The sequence below is a fragment of the Salvelinus alpinus genome, chromosome 21, assembly GCF_045679555.1.
Source record: "Salvelinus alpinus chromosome 21, SLU_Salpinus.1, whole genome shotgun sequence".
NCBI classification, from domain to species: Eukaryota; Metazoa; Chordata; class Actinopteri; order Salmoniformes; family Salmonidae; genus Salvelinus; species Salvelinus alpinus.
In genome coordinates, this window is record NC_092106.1 from 41,073,569 (window position 1) to 41,093,050 (window position 19,482).

The 19,482-nt window shown below is 44.5% G+C and overlaps 1 protein-coding gene across 1 annotated transcript in view; it reads left to right on the plus strand.

Moving 5' to 3' along the window:
* The window catches only part of trpc6b (transient receptor potential cation channel, subfamily C, member 6b), an 81,964-nt gene extending 74,351 nt beyond the window's left edge, over positions 1–7,613 (plus strand). Inside the window, exon 12 of the mRNA XM_071357946.1 lies at positions 1,222–7,613. Coding sequence (XP_071214047.1) covers positions 1,222–1,373 — 152 coding nt within the window. The 3' untranslated portion in view covers positions 1,374–7,613. The remainder of the gene's footprint in view (positions 1–1,221) is intronic.
* The last annotated feature ends 11,869 nt before the right edge of the window (positions 7,614–19,482 follow it).

Consider the following 19,482-nt stretch of genomic DNA (forward strand, 5'->3'; position numbering starts at 1 on the left):
TAGCACAGGTGGACTCCAATCATGTTGTAGAAACATCTCAAGGATGATCAATGGAAACAGGATGCACCTGAGCTCAATGTTGAGTCTCCTAGTAAAGGGTCTGAATTCTGTTTCAGTTGTTTTATATTTAATACATTTGCTAAAATTATTTAAAACCTGCTGTCACTTCCTCATTATGGGGTATTGTGATGTCATTATGGGGTATTGTGATGTCATTATGGTGTATTGTGTGTAGATTGCTGAGGATTTATTTTTTATTTAATCTGTTTTAGAATAAGGCTGTAACGTAACAAAATGTGGAAAAAGTCAAGGGGTCTGAACCCTTTCCCGAAGGCACAGTACATATGAAATGGGTAAAGCAGTATGTAAACATTATTGAAGTGACTAGTGTTCCATAATGATGGAAGAGCATGCATTGGGCCTGACTAGCCAGTGCAGAACCAGCTAGATGTTCTTAGCCAATCAGAGGTTGCATGATCAGCTCATGCACAGAGGGTGGGGCGAGTGGGCACTTGCTGATTGGCTGGGGAGAGTAGGAGAGCCAAACATAAACAAATCGGCAAACAACACAGTGAATGAAATAGTCCTGTAGCATACTCAGCAGGGGGGATTGGCTACATATGGATTCAGTTGTTTTACCCTAATCTGTATTTAACCGATGTCAAATGGCTAGCTAGTTAGCAGTGGTGCGCGCTAAATAGCGTTTCAATCGGTGACGTCACTCGCTCTGAGACCTCGAAGTAGTTGTTCCCCTTGCTCTGCAAGGGCCGCGGCATTTGTGGCGCGATGGGTAACGATGCTTCGAGGGTGGCTGTTGTCGATGTGTGCAGAGGCTCCCTGGTTCGAGCCCAGGTAGGGGCGAGGAGAGGGACGAAAGCTATACTGTTACATGTATACTGTGTATTAGGCTGCTTAAGCAATTAGGACTGAGGGGTTGTGGCCCGGCAGAGGGCTGTTCTTAGGCACGATGCTGGATGTAGACAATCAGCATCCAAATGATCTGTTTTATAAAGCAACAGAGGGCCTAGATCTAGATAGGTAGATAGGCTGCATGTTGAGTTCTCCCACATCAGATAAATCCTTTCTATAAATTCATTGCAGATCATCTGTCAGTTGACAGACTGAGGGACAAATTCAATATCCCCCAAAAATGTATGAATGCAGTCTGTACCCCTCATTTTTGACCTCTTCCCCCCCCCCCCCACCCTCTCTGTCTCCCAGGAGAGCTGAAGGAGATTAAACATGACATCTCTAGTTTACGCTACGAACTCCTGGAGCAGAAGAACCACAATATGGAGGAGTTAGCTGAGCTGATCAGGAGACTGGGAGAGAAGATACCTGCCGAGCAACAGAGGCATCAGGGTCAGATATAGGTATATGTATCCTATATCATCTAGGATCTATGATGAGTTACCTGATCAGGAGGGAGAGAGGACACCTGCCAAACACCAGCCATAAACGCTGAGCATATAAATCATTATACCTATTTCCATGACAGAGTTCAGGTGAAAGTTATGACCCCTTATTGATCTCACTTGTTAAATCCACTTCAATCAAGGCGTGGAGACCGGTTAAAGAAGGATTTTTAAGCCTCGAGACAATTGAGCCGTGGATTGTGTATGTGTGCCATTCAGAGGATGAATGGTCAAGACAATAGATTTAAGTGCCTTTGAACGGGGTATGGTACTAGGTGCCAGGTGCACCGGTTTGTGTCAAGAACTGCAACGCTGCTGGGTTTTTCACACTCAACAGTTTCCCATGTGTATCAAGAATGGTCAACCGCACAAAGGACATCCAGCTAACTTGACACAACTGTGGGAAGCATTGGAGTCAACATCGACCAGCATCCCTGTCGAACACTTTCAACACCTTGTAGAGTCCATTCCCCGACGAACTGAGGCTGTTCTGAGGGCAAAGAAGGGGGGGTTCAACTCAATATTAGGAAGGTGTTCCTAATGTTTGGTATACTCAGTGTATAAGAGATATACCCAATGTCCCAGTAGACTCCAGAAACAATATTATCACCACTGTTTATTCAATGCAATGGTCAAATGAATGAATTATTTTAGGTGAGTAATCCAGAAACTCATAATGGGATTTTGCTGGATTGGCTCTTGGTGACGCGTCCTGACAGGAGTCTCAATGCAGCTGTTCTGCCAGACTGTTTCAGTGATCCGTAATCTCCTGGGTTTGGAAAATGAACCTAAAGCACCACTCACATGGATTAATTTAAAACAATCGATGACTTGATATCCAGAAACTGGCAAAGATTCTAACTAAAATACATGGGATTACTTTCTCACTGAATTCACAAAGGTATGTAAATGAACCGTGGAGTGAAAGTTAAAGGACTGCCTTAACACATCGGTTCAGACAAAGGGATACAGGGAGTCCTGTAGAACATGAAGAAACACCAGGAAAGTCAGCTATAATGACCATTAGGCTGGAGTGCGAACCTACGTAAGGGACCGGTGGGGTGTCATGCACTCAGAGGTTAGAAAGGTGATGAAGATGCAAGAGGTGTGATTCAGGAAGGGATGTGATAGGGCCTTTCTCGGGTTGGGGCGGGACTTTTTAGGGGAGGACAAAGGAAGACAGTTAGAAACATACATCATGGTACATTTTGGTAGTCATTTTGGTAGTCATTTTGCAGCCATAATATGGTAAGTATACTTGAAACTTGAAACTTGTATCTCATTATGGTAACTGTGCTATTTTTAACAGTGTGTTTCTTGGTAGTTTTAAACAAATCTACCCTTGAAACAAAAGTATACACTTCACACATGAGCTTAAAAAATAAGACAACTGTACCATATTCATATAATGGCACCAGAGGGGATTTTTTACGTGCTCCTTACCAACTGTGCTATTTGGTATGTTTTTTTGCATCGTTTGTAACTTATTTTGTACATAATGTTGCTGCTACCGTCTCTTATGACCTAAAAGAGCTTCTAGATATCAGAACAGCAAATACTCACCTCGAACTGAACAAAGATTTTTTCTTTAATGAGTCCGGCACGAAGGATACACTGCTTTGTCGAGACAAGGCCCAAATCCCTGTCTTCCGACGGGAAGAAAAGACGGAGGAAGAGGGGGAGGAGGGCGTGGTGACTCCGCAGACGACTAGGTAAACCACCACTTCCCTGCACATTATTGGCCAATGTGCAATCATTGGAAAACAAACTGGAACATCTACGATTAGGACTATCCTACAAACAGGACATTAAAAATAGTATTATCTTATGTTTCACCGAGACGTGGCTGAGCGACGACACAGATAATATAGAGCTGGCTGGCTTCCCAGTGCATTGGCAGGACAGCTCAGCTATGTCTGGTAAGACGAGGGACGGGGTGTGTGTCTATTTGTCAATAACTGCTGGTGCGCAATGTCTAATATAGTATTGCTTGCCTGAGGTAGAATACCTCATGATAAGCTGTAGACCACACTATCTACCAAGAGAGTTCACATCTATATTATTCGTAGCCATCTATTTACCAACACAAACCGATGCTGGCACTAAGACTGCACTCAACCAGTTGTATACGGCCATAAGCAAAGAAGAAAATGCTCATCCAGAGGCGGCGCTCCTAGTGGCCGTGGCTTTAATGCAGGGGAACTTAAATCTGTTTTACTTAATTTCTATCAGCATGTTAAATGTGCAACCAGAGGGGGGAAAAAACCATAGACCACCTTTACACCACACACAGAGACACATACAAAGCTCTCCCTCCATTTGGCAAATCTGACCATAATTCTATCAAACTAAAGCAGGAAGTACAGATAGTGGTCAGATGATGCGGACGCTACGCTACAGGAATGTTTTGCTAGCACAGATTGGAATATGTTCCGGGATTCATCCAATGGCATTGAGGAATATACCACCTCAGTCATTGGCTTCATCAATAAGTGCATCGACGACGTCGTCCCCACAGTGACTGTACGTACATTTCCCAACCAGAAGCCATGGATTACAGGCAACATCCTCACCGAGTTAAAGGCTAGAGCTGCCGCTTTCAAGGAGTGGGACACTAATCCGGTCGCTTATAAGAAATCTCGCTATGTCCTCAGACGAACCATCAAACAAGCAAAGCATCAATACATGACTAAGATTGAATCCTACTAAACAGGCTCTTAAAAAATATTACAGACTACAGCCGTGAGCTGCCCAGTGACGCAAGCCTACCAGATGAGCTAAATGCATTTTATGCTCGCTTCGAGGCAAGCAACACTAAAGCATGCATGGGAGAACCAGCTGTTCCGGATGACTGTGTGATCATGCTCTCGGTAGCCGATGCGAGCAAAACCTTTAAACAGGTCAACATTCACAAAGCCGCTGGGCCAGACGGATTACCAGGACGTGTACTCAGAGCATGTGCGGACCAACTGTCAAGTGTCTTCACTGACATTTTCAACCTCTCCCTGACTGAGTCTGTAATACCTACATGTTTCAAGCAGACCACCATTGTCCCTCTGCCCAAGAAAGCGAACGTAACCTGCCTAAATTATTACAGCCCTGTAGCACTCACATCGGTAGCCATAAAGTGCTTTGAAAGGCTGGTCATGGCTCACACCAACGTCATCATGCCGGAAACCCTAGACCCCTCCAATTTGCATACCGCCCCAACAGATCCACAGATGACGCAATCTCAATCGCACTCCACACTGCTCTTTCCCACCCAGACAAAAGGAACACCTATGTGAGAATGCTGTTCATTGACTACAGCTCATTAACACTATAGTGCCCAAAAAGCGAATCACTAAGCTAAGGACTCTGGGACTAAACACCTCCCTCTGCAACAGGATCCTGGACTTCCTGACGAGCCGCCCCCATCTGGTAAGGGTAGGCAACAACACATTTGCCACGCTGCTTAGTCCCCTCCTGTACTCCCTGTTCACCTACAACTGCGTGGCCAAGCACGACTCCAACACCATCATTATGTTTGCTGATGACACAGAAGTGGTAGGCCTGATCACCGACAACGCTGAGACAATACGCTGAAATAATAAGAAAAGACAATCAGTATTTAAAAGAGAAGGATTTAGTATTTAGTATTTCCTAAAAGAGAAGGAAAATAATATCTATTATTCACAGGAAACTCATTCAACTATACATGTTCAGTACAACCACATAGGGAAATGTTCAGTAGAACCACATAGGGAAATGTTCAGTACAACCACATAGGGAAATGTTCAGTACAACCACATAGGGAAATGTTCAGTACAACCATGATCCACACTTCTTCAAAAAAAATTATAACCATCTATTGAGATCAACAAAACTATCCTATTATTATGGTGGGAGATTATAACACAGTTATAAATACCTCAATGGACCGTAAAGGAAATCGCACTACAAACTATCACCCTAGTGCACATAAGGAGATCACAACTATCATGGACACGTTAGAATTAGTGGATATATGGAGGCTTAAAAACCGAGTGGGATAGAAAGTACATGGAGGAGAAACGTTTCTTGTGTCTCACCGGCACCAAAGGTTTAAAAAGTGTTGATAGGAGACAAAATGTGATCAGACCATAAAATATTTGGCATATTGATTACTAATTGTCCTCCACATAACTTTTACAGAATTTCAACATGGACGGGAAATTGGAAATGAAATCAAAGCTGGATGACAATTTGTTCTTCATTAACTAACTGACTTATTCACAAAGTATTCACACGTTGTTGTTACAAAGTGGGAATAAAATTGATTCAATTGTACATTTTTTGTCAACGATCTACACAAAATACTGTGATGTCAAAGTGGAACATTGGTAAAAAAATAAAAATAATAATAAATACAAAATATCTTGATTTGATACCGTCAGAAGTTTACATACACCTTAGTCAAATACATTTAAACTCAGTTTTTCACAATTCCTGACATTTAATCCTAGTAAAAATTCCCTGTTTTAGGTCAGTTAGGATCACCACTTTATTTAAAAAATGTGGAATGTCAGAATAATAGTAGAGAGAATTATTTATTTCAGCTTTTTATTTCTTTCATCATCACATTCCCAGTGGGTCAGAAGTTTACATACACTCAATTAGTATTTGGTAGCATTACCTTTAAATTGTTTAACTTGGGTCAAATGTTTCGGGTAGCCTTCCACAAGCTTCCCACAATAAGTTGGGTGAATTTTGGCCCATTCCTCTTGACAGAGCTGGTGTAACGGAGTCAGGTTTGTAGGCCTCCTTGCTTGCACATACTTTTTCAGTTCTGCCAACACATTTTCTGTAGGAGTGAGGTCAGGGCTTTGTGATGGCCACTCCAATACCTTGACTTTGTTGTCCTTAAGCCATTTTGCCACAACTTTGGAAGTATGCTTGGGGTCATTGTCCATTTGGAAGACCCATTTGCGACCGAGCTTTATCTTCCAGACTGATGTCTTGAGATGTTGCTTCAATTTATCCACATCATTTTCCCTCTCATGATGCCATCTATATTTTGTGAAGTGCACCAGTAACTCCTGCAGCAAAGCACCCACACAACATGATGCTGCCACCCCTGTGCTTCACGTTTGGGATGGTGTTCTTCGGCTTGCAAGCCTCTCCCTTTTTCCTCCAAACATAACGATGGTCATTATGGCCAAACAGTTCAATTTTTGTTTCATCAGACCAGAGGACATTTCTCCAAAAAGTATGCTCTTTTTTTCCACATGTGCAGTTGCAAACCATAGTCTGGCTTTTTTGTAGCGGTTTTGGAGCAGTGGCTTCTTCCTTGCTGAACGGCCTTTCAGGTTATGTCGATATAGGACTCGTTTCAGTGTGGATATAGATACTTTTATACATTGTGTGTATACAAATTATACATTGTGTGTAGGCCAGTGACATACAAAAAAGTCATCCATTTTAAATTCAGGTTTTAACACAACAGGCTGTAACACAAGGTGTGTGAATACTTTCTGAATGCACAGCAGATCCTCTTGTTGTATGGGACACTTTTAAATGTACTTCAGAGGCCATTCAAATCAATACTCATCATTAAAACAAAGCAGTTGCAGTTTTAACAGAGATAAGACAAACAAAGAAGAAATAGAGGAACTAACAGGTAGATAGTAATAAAAACAGTACTATGGAGGCACAGAATAAGAATAGAGGAAGAACAAACAGAGCTGGAGGAACTTATTCAAGAATGAGCAAGTGTAATATATTACTCTACCTCAGGTGAGCAATACCTCGAGACTTCCTTAGTATTAGACATCGCACACCTGCTGTTATTGACAAATATACACACCCTTCTTACCAGAAGTAGCTTTTCTGTCCTGCCGATGCACGGAAAACCCAGCCAACTGTATGTTATCCATGTTGTCGTTCAGCCACGACTCGGTGAAACATAAGATATTATAGTTTTTAATGTCCTGTTGGTAGGATAGTCTCTAAATGGAGCTCATCCAGTTTATTCTCCAGTGATTCAACGCTGGCCAATGGAACGGATGGTAGAGGTGGGCTACCCATTCACCTACGAATTCTCACGAGGCACCCTGATCTCCACCCCCTTTATTTTCGTATTTTCTTCATACGAATGACGGGGATTTGAGCCTGGTCCCGGAGAAGCACTATATCCTTTGTGTCGGGCTCATAAAAGAAAAAATATTTTGTCCAGTTCAAGGTGAGTATTTGCTGTTCTGATGTCCAGAAGCTCTTTTTGGTCATAAGAGATGGTAACAGTAACATTATGTACAATATAAGTTATAAACAATGTGAAAAAACACACAAAAAAGCACAGTTGGTTCGGAGCCCATATAACGGCAGCCATCCCCTCCGGCGCCGTTATTAACCATTATATTTAAGATATTTCATTGATTGCATGTGTATCAATATTACAAACCATCATTTCAAGTTAATCAAAATTTCATATTTTCAACTCCTCAGATGCATTCAGATTCAGTTTTCAAATTCAGTTGTCTAAATTCAGATTCCAAACCAGAGACAACTTCCTGGTACGCCAGCCAGGAAAGGTAAAGGAGAACCGATAGAATCAAACTCTTTCTGTGGTTAACAGATACTTCTAGCGGTTTCTTAAGCCAATGTAACCTGTGGAATTTATTTTCTTCCTATGAATCTGACTCCAGCGTTAGAAGCGCTTTGGCTATAAACTATTATGACCCCATTCCTGAAAGCGAAGACTCTCTGGAGCAGGTATTCCCAAACTGGGGGGTACGCGGAATGCCGTCAGGGTTACGCCAAATAGAAATGTGACACATTTTTAAGAAATATATTATATATATATATTTATTTAATTATTATTATTTATGTTATTTATTTTTTAAATACATTTTCAAACAGCACATTTATATTTTCCAACGGGGTTATACATTTGGGCGAGTGTTTTTCTGAGTCGCCTCGTTTCACTGCCAAAAATAAAATTTAACCATCTAGTGTTCAGCGAAATAACAACACAATGTCAAATACAGGGAGCCTAGTCAAATAATTAACATCCAATCACATTAAACGTTACTCCCTCGCGGGAAACCTTCACTCTTGCGCAGACATTTCGAAACGAAACATGACAATTTGAAAAATAAGCCACAGGAGTTTTTTGAGCGAGAATAAAGACGACTTTTCGAGTAGTAAGAACAAAAAAGCAACAGATACCATTAATAAGGGCTGGAAGCGTCTTATATGGTGAGCTACCGAGTGGCTAGGACAGGCAAGCCCCATACTATTTTGGAGGACTTAATTCTTCCTGCTGCCGTGGACATGGCTGAGACAATGCTGGGGGAGAATGGCAAAAAAAACTATTCAGACAATGCCTTCATCAAACAACACTGTTTCACGACGTATCAGTGACATGGTAGGAGATGTTTTGAAACAATTACTGCTTCACATACAAGCCAGTGAATTATATGCGTTACAGCTGGATGAGTCAACAGACATGGCACAGCTCCTGGTATATGTCTGTTAAGTTTATGGGGGGTCAATTAAGGAAGACATCCTCTTCTGCAATCCACTGGAAACCAGGACAACCGGAGAGGATATTTTTAAAGTACTGGACAGCTTTGTGACATCAAATGGACTTTGGTGGTCAAGATGTGTTGGTATCTATACTGATGGCGCAAAAGCCATGACAGGGAGACATTGTGGAGCGGTAACGCTTGTGCAAGCAGTTGCTCCCGACGCCACTTGGGTACACTGCAGCATCCACCGAGAGGCTCTTGCTGCCAAGGGAATGCCTGACAGCTTGAAATACGGTTTGGACACTACAGTGAAAACGGTTAACTTTGTTAAAGCAAGGCCCCTGAACTCTTGTGTATTTTCTGCATTATGATATGATATGGGCAGCGACCATGTAACGCTTTCACAACACAGAAGTGTGCTGGTTATCATGGGGCAGTATTGGCACGTTTTTTTTACATTTAGAGACAAGCTTAAAGTTACCATAATTTTCACTTGTCGCATGATGACGAGTTTCTCACACGACTGGCCTATCTGGCTGATGTTTTTTTTCTCTCCTGAATGTTCTGAATCTCTGCAACTCCATCAACTCCACGACAACACACAGGTCTTTCCATCATTGTATGATTTTTTTGTGTGCAAATTAACTCAAGCTTATGGACAATGTCAAATGTGATATAGCGAAGCACCTGAGTGAGTTGGGTGCGCAATTACGCATGTTCTTTCCCGAAACGGATGACACAAACAACTTGATTCATTATCCCTTTCATGCCATGCCTCCAGTCCACTTACCGACATCTGAACAAGAGAGCCTCATTGAAATTGCAACAAGCGGTTCTGTGAACATTTGATTTAATCAGAAGCCACTGCCAGATTTCTGGCTCAGAGTCTCTTGCCTTGGCAAATTGCTCTGACACTGATGCCCTTTGCAACCACGTACCTGTGTGAGAGTGGATTCTCGACCCTCACTAGCATGAAAACTAAGTAGAGGCACAGACTGTGTGTGGAAAATGATTTAAGACTGAGACTCTCTCCAATTTTTGGGGGGATTTGACCTTTATTTAACTAGGCAAGTCAGTTAAGAACAAATTCTTATTTTCAATGACAGCCTAGGAACAGTGGGTTTACTGCCTTGTTCAGGGGCAGAACAACAGATTTTTACCTTCTTAGGTCAGGGATTCGAATCTAGCAACCTTTCAGTTTCTGGCCCAACGCTGCAACCACTAGGCCACCTGCCGCCCCAAAACAACCCAATATTGCAGAGTTATGTGCATCCTTTCAAGCACACCCTTCTCATTAACCTGTGGTGAGTTATTCACAATTGTATATGTAAGACGGCTAAATAAAGAGCAAAATTATTGATTATTATTATTATATTTTTATTTGTGCCCTGGTCCTATAGAGCTCTTTGTCACAACCCGGCTCATGGGAAGTGACAAACTCACACTCATTCTTATGTTTAATAAATGTATTGTATAGTGTGTGTGGCAGGCTTACAATGATGGCAAAAAAAACTACATTTGAGAGTGCTCTGACCCTGGGGCTAGAGGGGGTACGCAGCTGGAGGTTGAATGTTGGAAGAGGTACGGGACTAAGTTTGGGAACCACTGCTCCGGAGCATGGATGTGCTTTCTGTTCTGTTTCTGTTGATAATCACAGGCCACTTTAGAACGGAGCATCACAAAATCGCAATTTGGCACCCCATAATAATGTAGCTGACTAGCTCTGTCATAGCCCTTCTAAGGATAGCCTTTCCACTCCCTGTTTAATCTTTCTCTTGTGATTGACTGGGTTCGAACCAGGTCTCCTGCATGTCATAAGACTGTGTTAGCCCACTTACATAAAGCCCATAAAGTTCAGGAAACTAACACAAGTCTTCAAGTCTCCAGCAGGGTTCATCGAACCGCCTCGGTTACATGTCATCCCCTTTTGACCCCAAAATAAGGCCCTACTGCACAAGAACACCTGCTGTGGCAACCAGAAGCAGAAGGATCTGTGCACCCCGTTTAATGAGAGGTGGTTTGGTGATCCATCCATGTGATGAGTAGCATCGTCATTTCCAGACTGTAGCGAACCATTCATGTCAGCTCGCGGGATCTTGCTGATTGCGAGGCAATGAGCAACCTTGTCTGAGACCTGAAGACGTGTTAGTTTGACTGATGGGGTTCTATCCCAGGTCTCTTGTGCACCAGACAATGCAACTTCTCAGGTCTCAGACAAGTTACTCAACAGACGAGCACCGAACCATCTGTTACACTTCACGCCCTTTGACCTCCTCCTTGAAGAGACCCGTTCAAATCACAGGACCAATGCCTAAGCTTTAGCTCAACAGTCTAACACAGTCTTAACCCAGTCAGTCACATGTTAACCTTACAATGACTACCCTTGCCATAGACTTGAAGCCAGGGGCGGACTGTACTGAACTTTTTGAGCTTATCCCTATAGGTTTTTGTTAAGTGGGCTAACACAGTCTTTGTTTGAACCCAGTCAGTCACAAAGCAAGATTAATGACAGGGCATTTCAACTATATTCTAATGGGGGGCCACATTTAGTTTTTTACACTCCTAACACAGCCTGTGATCATCATTGAGGGAACAGAAGGCACATCCATGTTCCAGAGACATAGACGGGACAGAGGGCACGTCCATGTTCCAGAGACATAGACGGGACAGAGGGCACGTCCATGTTCCAAAGACATAGACGGGACAGAGGGCACGTCCATGTTCTAGAGACATAGACGGGACAGAGGGCACGTCCATGTTCCAGACATAGACGGGACAGAGGGCACGTCCATGTTCCAGAGACATAGACGGGACAGAGGGCATGTCCATGTTCCAGACATAGACGGGACAGAGGGCACGTCCATGTTCCAGAGACATAGACGGGACAGAGGGCATGTCCATGTTCCAGAGACATAGACGGGACAGAGGGCACGTCCATGTTCCAGAGACATAGACGGGACAGAGGGCATGTCCATGTTCTATTGACATAGACGGGACAGAGGGCATGTCCATGTTCCAGAGACATAGACGGGACAGAGGGCATGTCCATGTTCCAGAGACATAGACGGGACAGAGGGCACGTCCATGTTCCAGAGACATAGACGGGACAGAGGGCATGTCCATGTTCTATTGACATAGACGGGACAGAGGGCATGTCCATGTTCCAGACATAGACGGGACAGAGGGCATGTCCATGTTCCAGAGACATAGACGGGACAGAGGGCACGACCATGTTCCAGAGACATAGACGGGAAAGAGGGCACATCCATGTTCCAGAGACATAGACGGGACAGAGGGCACGTCCATGTTCCAGAGACATAGACGGGACAGAGGGCACGTCCATGTTCTAGAGACATAGACGGGACAGAGGGCACGTCCATGTTCCAGAGACATAGACGGGACAGAGGGCACGTCCATGTTCCAGAGACATAGACGGGACAGAGGGCACGTCCATGTTCCAGAGACATAGACGGGACAGAGGGCATGTCCATGTTCCAGAGACATAGACGGGACAGAGGGCACGTCCATGTTCCAGACATAGACGGGACAGAGGGCACGTCCATGTTCCAGAGACATAGACGGGACAGAGGGCACGTCCATGTTCCAGAGACATAGACGGGACAGAGGGCATGTCCATGTTCCAGACATAGACGGGACAGAGGGCACGTCCATGTTCCAGAGACATAGACGGGACAGAGGGCACGTCCATGTTCCAGAGACATAGACGGGACAGAGGGCACGTCCATGTTCCAGAGTCATAGACGGGACAGAGGGCACGTCCATGTTCTATTGACATAGACGGGACAGAGGGCATGTCCATGTTCTATTGACATAGACGGGACAGAGGGCATGTCCATGTTCTATTGACATAGACGGGACAGAGGGCATGTCCATGTTCCAGAGACATAGACGGGACAGAGGGCATGTCCATGTTCTATTGACATAGACGGGACAGAGGGCATGTCCATGTTCCAGAGACATAGACGGGACAGAGGGCATGTCCATGTTCCAGAGACATAGACGGGACAGAGGGCATGTCCATGTTCTAGAGACATAGACGGGACAGAGGGCATGTCCATGTTCCAGAGACATAGACGGGACAGAGGGCACGTCCATGTTCCAGAGTCGTACCATTCAGGAATATAGCTCAGAGACAAAATTGTTCAAACACTAGAGCCAAATTCATTGGAAGAAAATAAATTCAACATGCCACCTTGGCTTCAGAAACCGCCAGCAGTTTCTGTTGACCATAGTGAGTATTTGATTATGTTCTAGTGTTCCAGTGATGGGTCATTCGCGAACAAACTGCTCTTTTTGAACAGATATTTTTGGTAAACGTCGGGAGCCGAATCGCATCGGTGAAAGAGCCGTTCATTTGGCTCCCTGATTAGCATACTGCTACTACTGCTTTTGAGCTCAAAACAACGTTTTTCTGCAGATAAAATACAAAATAATGATCTAAAGAGGGTGAATCAGCCCTGCAGAAACGGTGTGGAGAAATCTGCTCTACGCTGATGTTTTCAGTGCTGATTTCTTTGTAGGCCATCTTATACTTTGAACATTTATTTCAACGCATTGCACAATTTGCCCTAATGGTAGCCTACCTTTTGAGCTTTATATTGGAGATTTATCACATTTCACGAGAAGATGCAGACAGTTTCGAAGTAACAAAAGTTTATTACAACAACAGGGTGCAGGCAAAACGACAGGTCAAAGGGCAGGCTGAGGTCCATAAGGTACAGAACGGCAGGCTCAGGGTCAAGGCAGGCAGAAATGGTCAATACCGGCAAAATTAGAAAACAGGAACTAGAAAAAGACAGGTGCAAGGGGAAAACCGCTGGTAGGCTTGAAGGACAAAACAAACTGGCAACAGACAAACAGAGAACACAGGTATAAATACACTGGGGATAATGGGGTAGATGGGAGACACCTGGAGGGGGGTGGAGACAAGCACAAAGACAGGTGAATCCGGTGACAAGATTTTACATTTCTTTATGGCTCTAGGTCGATTTTTAAGCATTTTGAACAAAGAGCCAAATGAAACCGGCAAAGACTCGGAATGCCCATCACTAGTAATTTCTCCTTTACTGGCTGGCAAAGTACCAGGATGTTGTATCTGGTTTTGAATCTGAATTTTCGGAAACTGAATCTGAATGCATCTTAGAAGTTTAATTAATTAAACTTTGATTAACTTGAAACGATAGTCTGTAAACTTGATATACAAACAATGAATGCAACATCTAACATATTGAAACTGAATATACTGTATAAATACTGAACTTGAATATTCAATTAAATTGTAATTTCATTTTAAAACTGACTGCAATATTCATTCAATTCAGTTTCAAATTCAGTTTCAGTTGTCATGAAATACTAGTTCAATTTACGAAGTCAATGATTAAATACATTTTTTATCAAATTCAATATCCTAATACACATTCAAAATGATGATGATTCAGGGCTCTATACATCAGGTTCAAATATTTTCCATATACAAGCAACTCTCCAAGATGATTTGAACCCTTTACAAAAATGTTTATAGCGAATAATGTGGTTTTAAATCAAACAAAGTCCTATATCAGGCCTCTCGAGTGGCGCAGCGGCCTACGGCACTGCATCGTTGTGTTGCGGCATCACTACAGGCCCGGGTTCAATCCCAGGCTGTGTCACAACCGGCCATGACCGGGAGTCCCATAGGGTGGCGCACAATTGGCCCAGTGTCGTCCGGGTTAGGGGAGGGTTTGGCTGGGGGGGCTTTACTTGGCTCATCGCTCTCTAGTGACTCCTCGTGGCGGGCCGGGCACCTGCAAGCTGATTTCGGTCGTCAGTTGAACAGTGTTTCCTCAGACACATTGGTGCAGCTGGCTTCCGGATTAAGCGAGCAGATATTAAGAAGTGCGGCTTGGAGGGTCATGTTTTAGAGGACACTTGACTCAACCTTCGCCTCTCCCGTTGGGGAGTGGCAACGACGAGATCATATTTGGATATCATGAAATTGGGGAGAAAAAGGGGGTAAAATATATGAATAACACCTATATCATGTTGTTTGGTACACGGCAAATAATAAACTCCACAGCTGGTCATTTTAACAGTCATGCAAGTGATGGAATAAGTGTTAATTGTTCGAAATATCGGGGTTTGAGAATAGATTCTGAATTTTCTTTTACATATTGATTATAATAGAAAAACAATTAACTACACTGAACAACAATATAAACGTAACATGCAACAATTTCAAAGATTTTACAGAGTTGTAGTTTATATAAGGGAATCAGTCAATTGAAATACATCATTAGGCCCTAATACAGGGTTCCCCAACTGGCGGCCCACTGGCAGAATTGGTTTTATTGGTTTTATTTTCTGAGCAAAAATAAATAAATATCTGTATATTACTTGTATTTATTTCTTAATTGTTGGACATAAAATACTGTAAAAACACCTGGAAATCAGCTCCAACTGATTTAAATTTATGAAATCTGTTCCCAAGTATTCCCACGCATAATAGACAGACACGTGATCATATACAAACGTAAGCAATGATTATGTTTTAGTCAAATATTATATCTGTTTGGGCAATTTGCAGGTATCAAAATATTATGTTCCGCCCCCCGACCATCCGCTCAAGAAAAAATTGGTCCGCGACAGAATCTAGTTGATCATCGCTGCCCTAATCTATGGCTTTCACATGACTTGGAATACAGATATGCATCTGTTGGCCACAGATACCTTAAGTTAGGGGCGTGGATCAGAAAACCAATCAGTATCTGGTGTGACCACCATTTGCCTCATGCAGCGCGACACATCTCCTTCACATAGAGTGGATCAGGATGTTGATTGTGGCCTGTGGAATGTTGTCACACTCCTCTACAATGGCTGTGCGGAGTTGCTGGATATTGGCGGGAACTGGAACACGCTGTCGTACACGTCGATCCAGAGCATCCCAAACATGCTCAATGGGTGACATGTCTGGTGAGTATGCAGGCCTTGGAAGAACTGGGACATTTTCAGCTTCCAGGGATTGTGTACAGATCTTTATGACACGGGGCTGTGCATTATCATGCTGAAACATGAGGTGATGGAGGTGGATGAATTGCACGACGATGGGCCTCAGGATCTCGTCACGGTATCTCTGTGCATTCAAATGGCCATCGATAAAATGCAATTGTGTTCGTTGTCCGTAGCTTATGCCTGCCCATACCATAACCCCCCCACCACCATGGGTCCCTCTGTTCACAACGTTGACATCAGTAAACATCTCGCCCACACGACGCCATCTGCCTGGGACAGCTGAAATCGGGGATTTTTCAGTGAAGATCACACTTCTCCAGCGTACCAGTGGCCATCGAAGGTGAGCATTTGCCCACTGAAGTCGGTTACAACGCCGAACTGCAGTCAGGTAAAGACCATGGTGAGGATGACAAGCACTTAGATTAGCTTCCCTGAGACGGTTTCTGACAGTTTGTGTAGAAATGTTTTGGTTGTGCCAACCCACAGTTTCATCAGCTGTCCGGGTGGAGGTCCTGGGCTGGCGTGGTTACACGTGATCTGTTGTTTTGTGCCTGGTTGGACATACTGCCAAATTCTCAAAATGTTCGGCTTATGGTCGAGAAATTAATATTCAATTCTCTGGTGGACATTCCTTCAGTTAGCATGCCAATTGCACGCTCCCTCAAAACTTGAGACATCTGTGGCATTGTGTTGTGTGACAAAACTGCACCTTTTAGAGTGGCCTTTTATTGTCACCAGCACAAGGTTCACCTGTGTAATGATCATGCTGTTCAATCAGCTTCTTGATATGCCACACCTGTCAGGTGGATGGATTATCTTAGCAAAGGAAAAATGCTCACTAACAAGGATGTAAACAAATTTGTGCACAACATTTGAGAGAAATAAGCTTTTTGTGCGTATGGAACATTTCTGGGATCTTTTATTTCAGCTCATGTAACATGGGACCAACACTTTACATGTCGCGTTTATATTTCCGTTCAGTATATACGCTTGGGTTACTATACAATAATAATAGATTTACTGTATCCACTAGAAAGACCTTAGTTACCCAACTGCTGCTTCCTGCCCCAGACTATGATGACGTCATCAACAACCTTACTTTGTGAGTTAGATGTCGTGAGAGAGGATACCTGCTGGTAGAGATACCTGCTGGGTAGAGATACCAGTGAGAGAGGATACCTGCTGGGTAGAGACACAAGTGAGAGAGGATACCTGCTGGGTAGAGACACCAGTCAAGGCGGAAACCTGCTGGGTAGAGATACCTGCTGGGTAGAGACACCAGTGAGAAAGGATACCTGCTGGGTAGAGACACTAGTGAGAGAAGATACCTGCTGGGTGGAGATTCCAGTTAGAGAGGATACCTGCTGGGTAGAGATACCAGTGAGGGAGGATACCTGCTGGGTCAGAGGATACCTGCAGGGTAGAGATACCTGCTGGGTAGAGATACCAGTGAGAGAGGATACCTGCTGGGTAGAGATACCAGTGAGGGAGGATACCTGCTGGGTCAGAGGATACCTGCAGGGTAGAGATACCTGCTGGGTGGAGATACCAGTCAGAGAGGATACCTGCAGGGTAGAGATACCTGCTGGGATGAGATTTCAGAGTCATCTGGAAGGAAGAGTCTAATCACAAACATTGAAATCATTCTTGAAATTCATTAGATACAAATGTCATTATTTAATGTTGTGCAGTTATACACAGACATAACTGGGAGTATATAACGTCTATGTAGAGGTTCCTGCCAACACCTGGGATGAGGAGGACTAGGACATCAGTCTGCCAACACCTGAGATGAGGAGGACTAGGACATCAGTCTGCCATCACCTGGGATGAGGAGGACTAGGACATCAGTCTGCCAACACCTGAGATGAGGAGGACTAGGACATCAGTCTGCCAACACCTGAGATGAAGAGGACTAGGACATCAGTCTGCCATCACCTGGGATGAGGAGGACTAGGACATCAGTCTGCCAACACCTGAGATGAGGAGGACTAGGACATCAGTCTGCCAACACCTGAGATGAGGAGGACTAGGACATCAGTCTGCCATCACCTGGGATGAGGAGGACTAGGACATCAGTCTGCCAACACCTGAGATGAGGAGGACTAGGACATCAGTCTGCCAACACCTGAGATGAGGAGGACTAGGACATCAGTCTGCCAACACCTGGGATGAGGAGGACTAGGACATCAGTCTGCCAACACCTGAGATGAGGAGGACTAGGACATCAGTCTGCCAACACCTGAGATGAGGAGGACTAGGACATCAGTCTGCCAACACCTGAGATGAGGAGAACTAGGACATCAGTCTGCCAACACCTGAGATGAGGAGGACTAGGACATCAGTCTGCCAACACCTGGGATGAGGAGGATTAGGACATCAGTCTGCCAACACCTGGGATGAGGAGGACTAGGACATCAGTCTGCCAACACCTGAGATGAGGAGGACTAGGACATCAGTCTGCCAACACCTGGGATGAGGAGGACTAGGACATCAGTCTGCCAACACCTGAGATGAGGAGGACTAGGACATCAGTCTGCCAACACCTGAGACGAGGAGGACTAGGACATCAGTCTGCCAACACCTGAGACGAGGAGGACTAGGACATCAGTCTGCCAACACCTGGGAGGAGGAGGACTAGGACATCAGTCTGCCAACACCTGAGATGAGGAGGACTAGGACATCAGTCTGCCAACACCGGAGATGAAGAGGACTAGGACATCAGTCTGCCAACACCTGGGATGAGGAGGACTAGGACATCAGTCTGCCAACACCTGAGATGAGGAGGACTAGGACATCAGTCTGCCAACACCTGAGACGAGGAGGACTAGGACATCAGTATGCCAACACCTGAGACGAGGAGGACTAGGACATCAGTCTGCCAACACCTGAGATGAGGAGGACTAGGACATCAGTCTGCCAACACCGGAGATGAAGAGGACTAGGACATCAGTCTGCCAACACCTGAGATGAGGAGGACTAGGACATCAGTCTGCCAACACCGGAGATGAAGAGGACTAGGACATCAGTCTGCCAACACCTGGGATGAGGAGGACTAGGACATCAGTCTGCCAACACCTGAGACGAGGAGGACTAGGACATCAGTATGCCAACACCTGAGACGAGGAGGACTAGGACATCAGTCTGCCAACACCGGAGATGAAGAGGACTAGGACATCAGTCTGCCAACACCGGAGATGAAGAGGACTAGGACATCAGTCTGCCAACACCGGAGATGAAGAGGACTAGGACATCAGTCTGCCAACACCGGAGATGAAGAGGACTAGGACATCAGTCTGCCAACACCGGAGATGAAGAGGACTAGGACATCAGTCTGCCAACACCGGAGATGAAGAGGGTTAGGACATCAGTCTGCCAACACCGGAGATGAGGAGGACTAGGACATCAGTCTGCCAACACCGGAGATGAGGAGGACTAGGACATCAGTCTGCCAACACCTGAGATGAGGAGGACTAGGACATCAGTCTGCCAACACCTGAGATGAGGAGGACTAGGACATCAGTCTGCCAACACCTGAGATGAGGAGGACTAGGACATCAGTCTGCCAACAC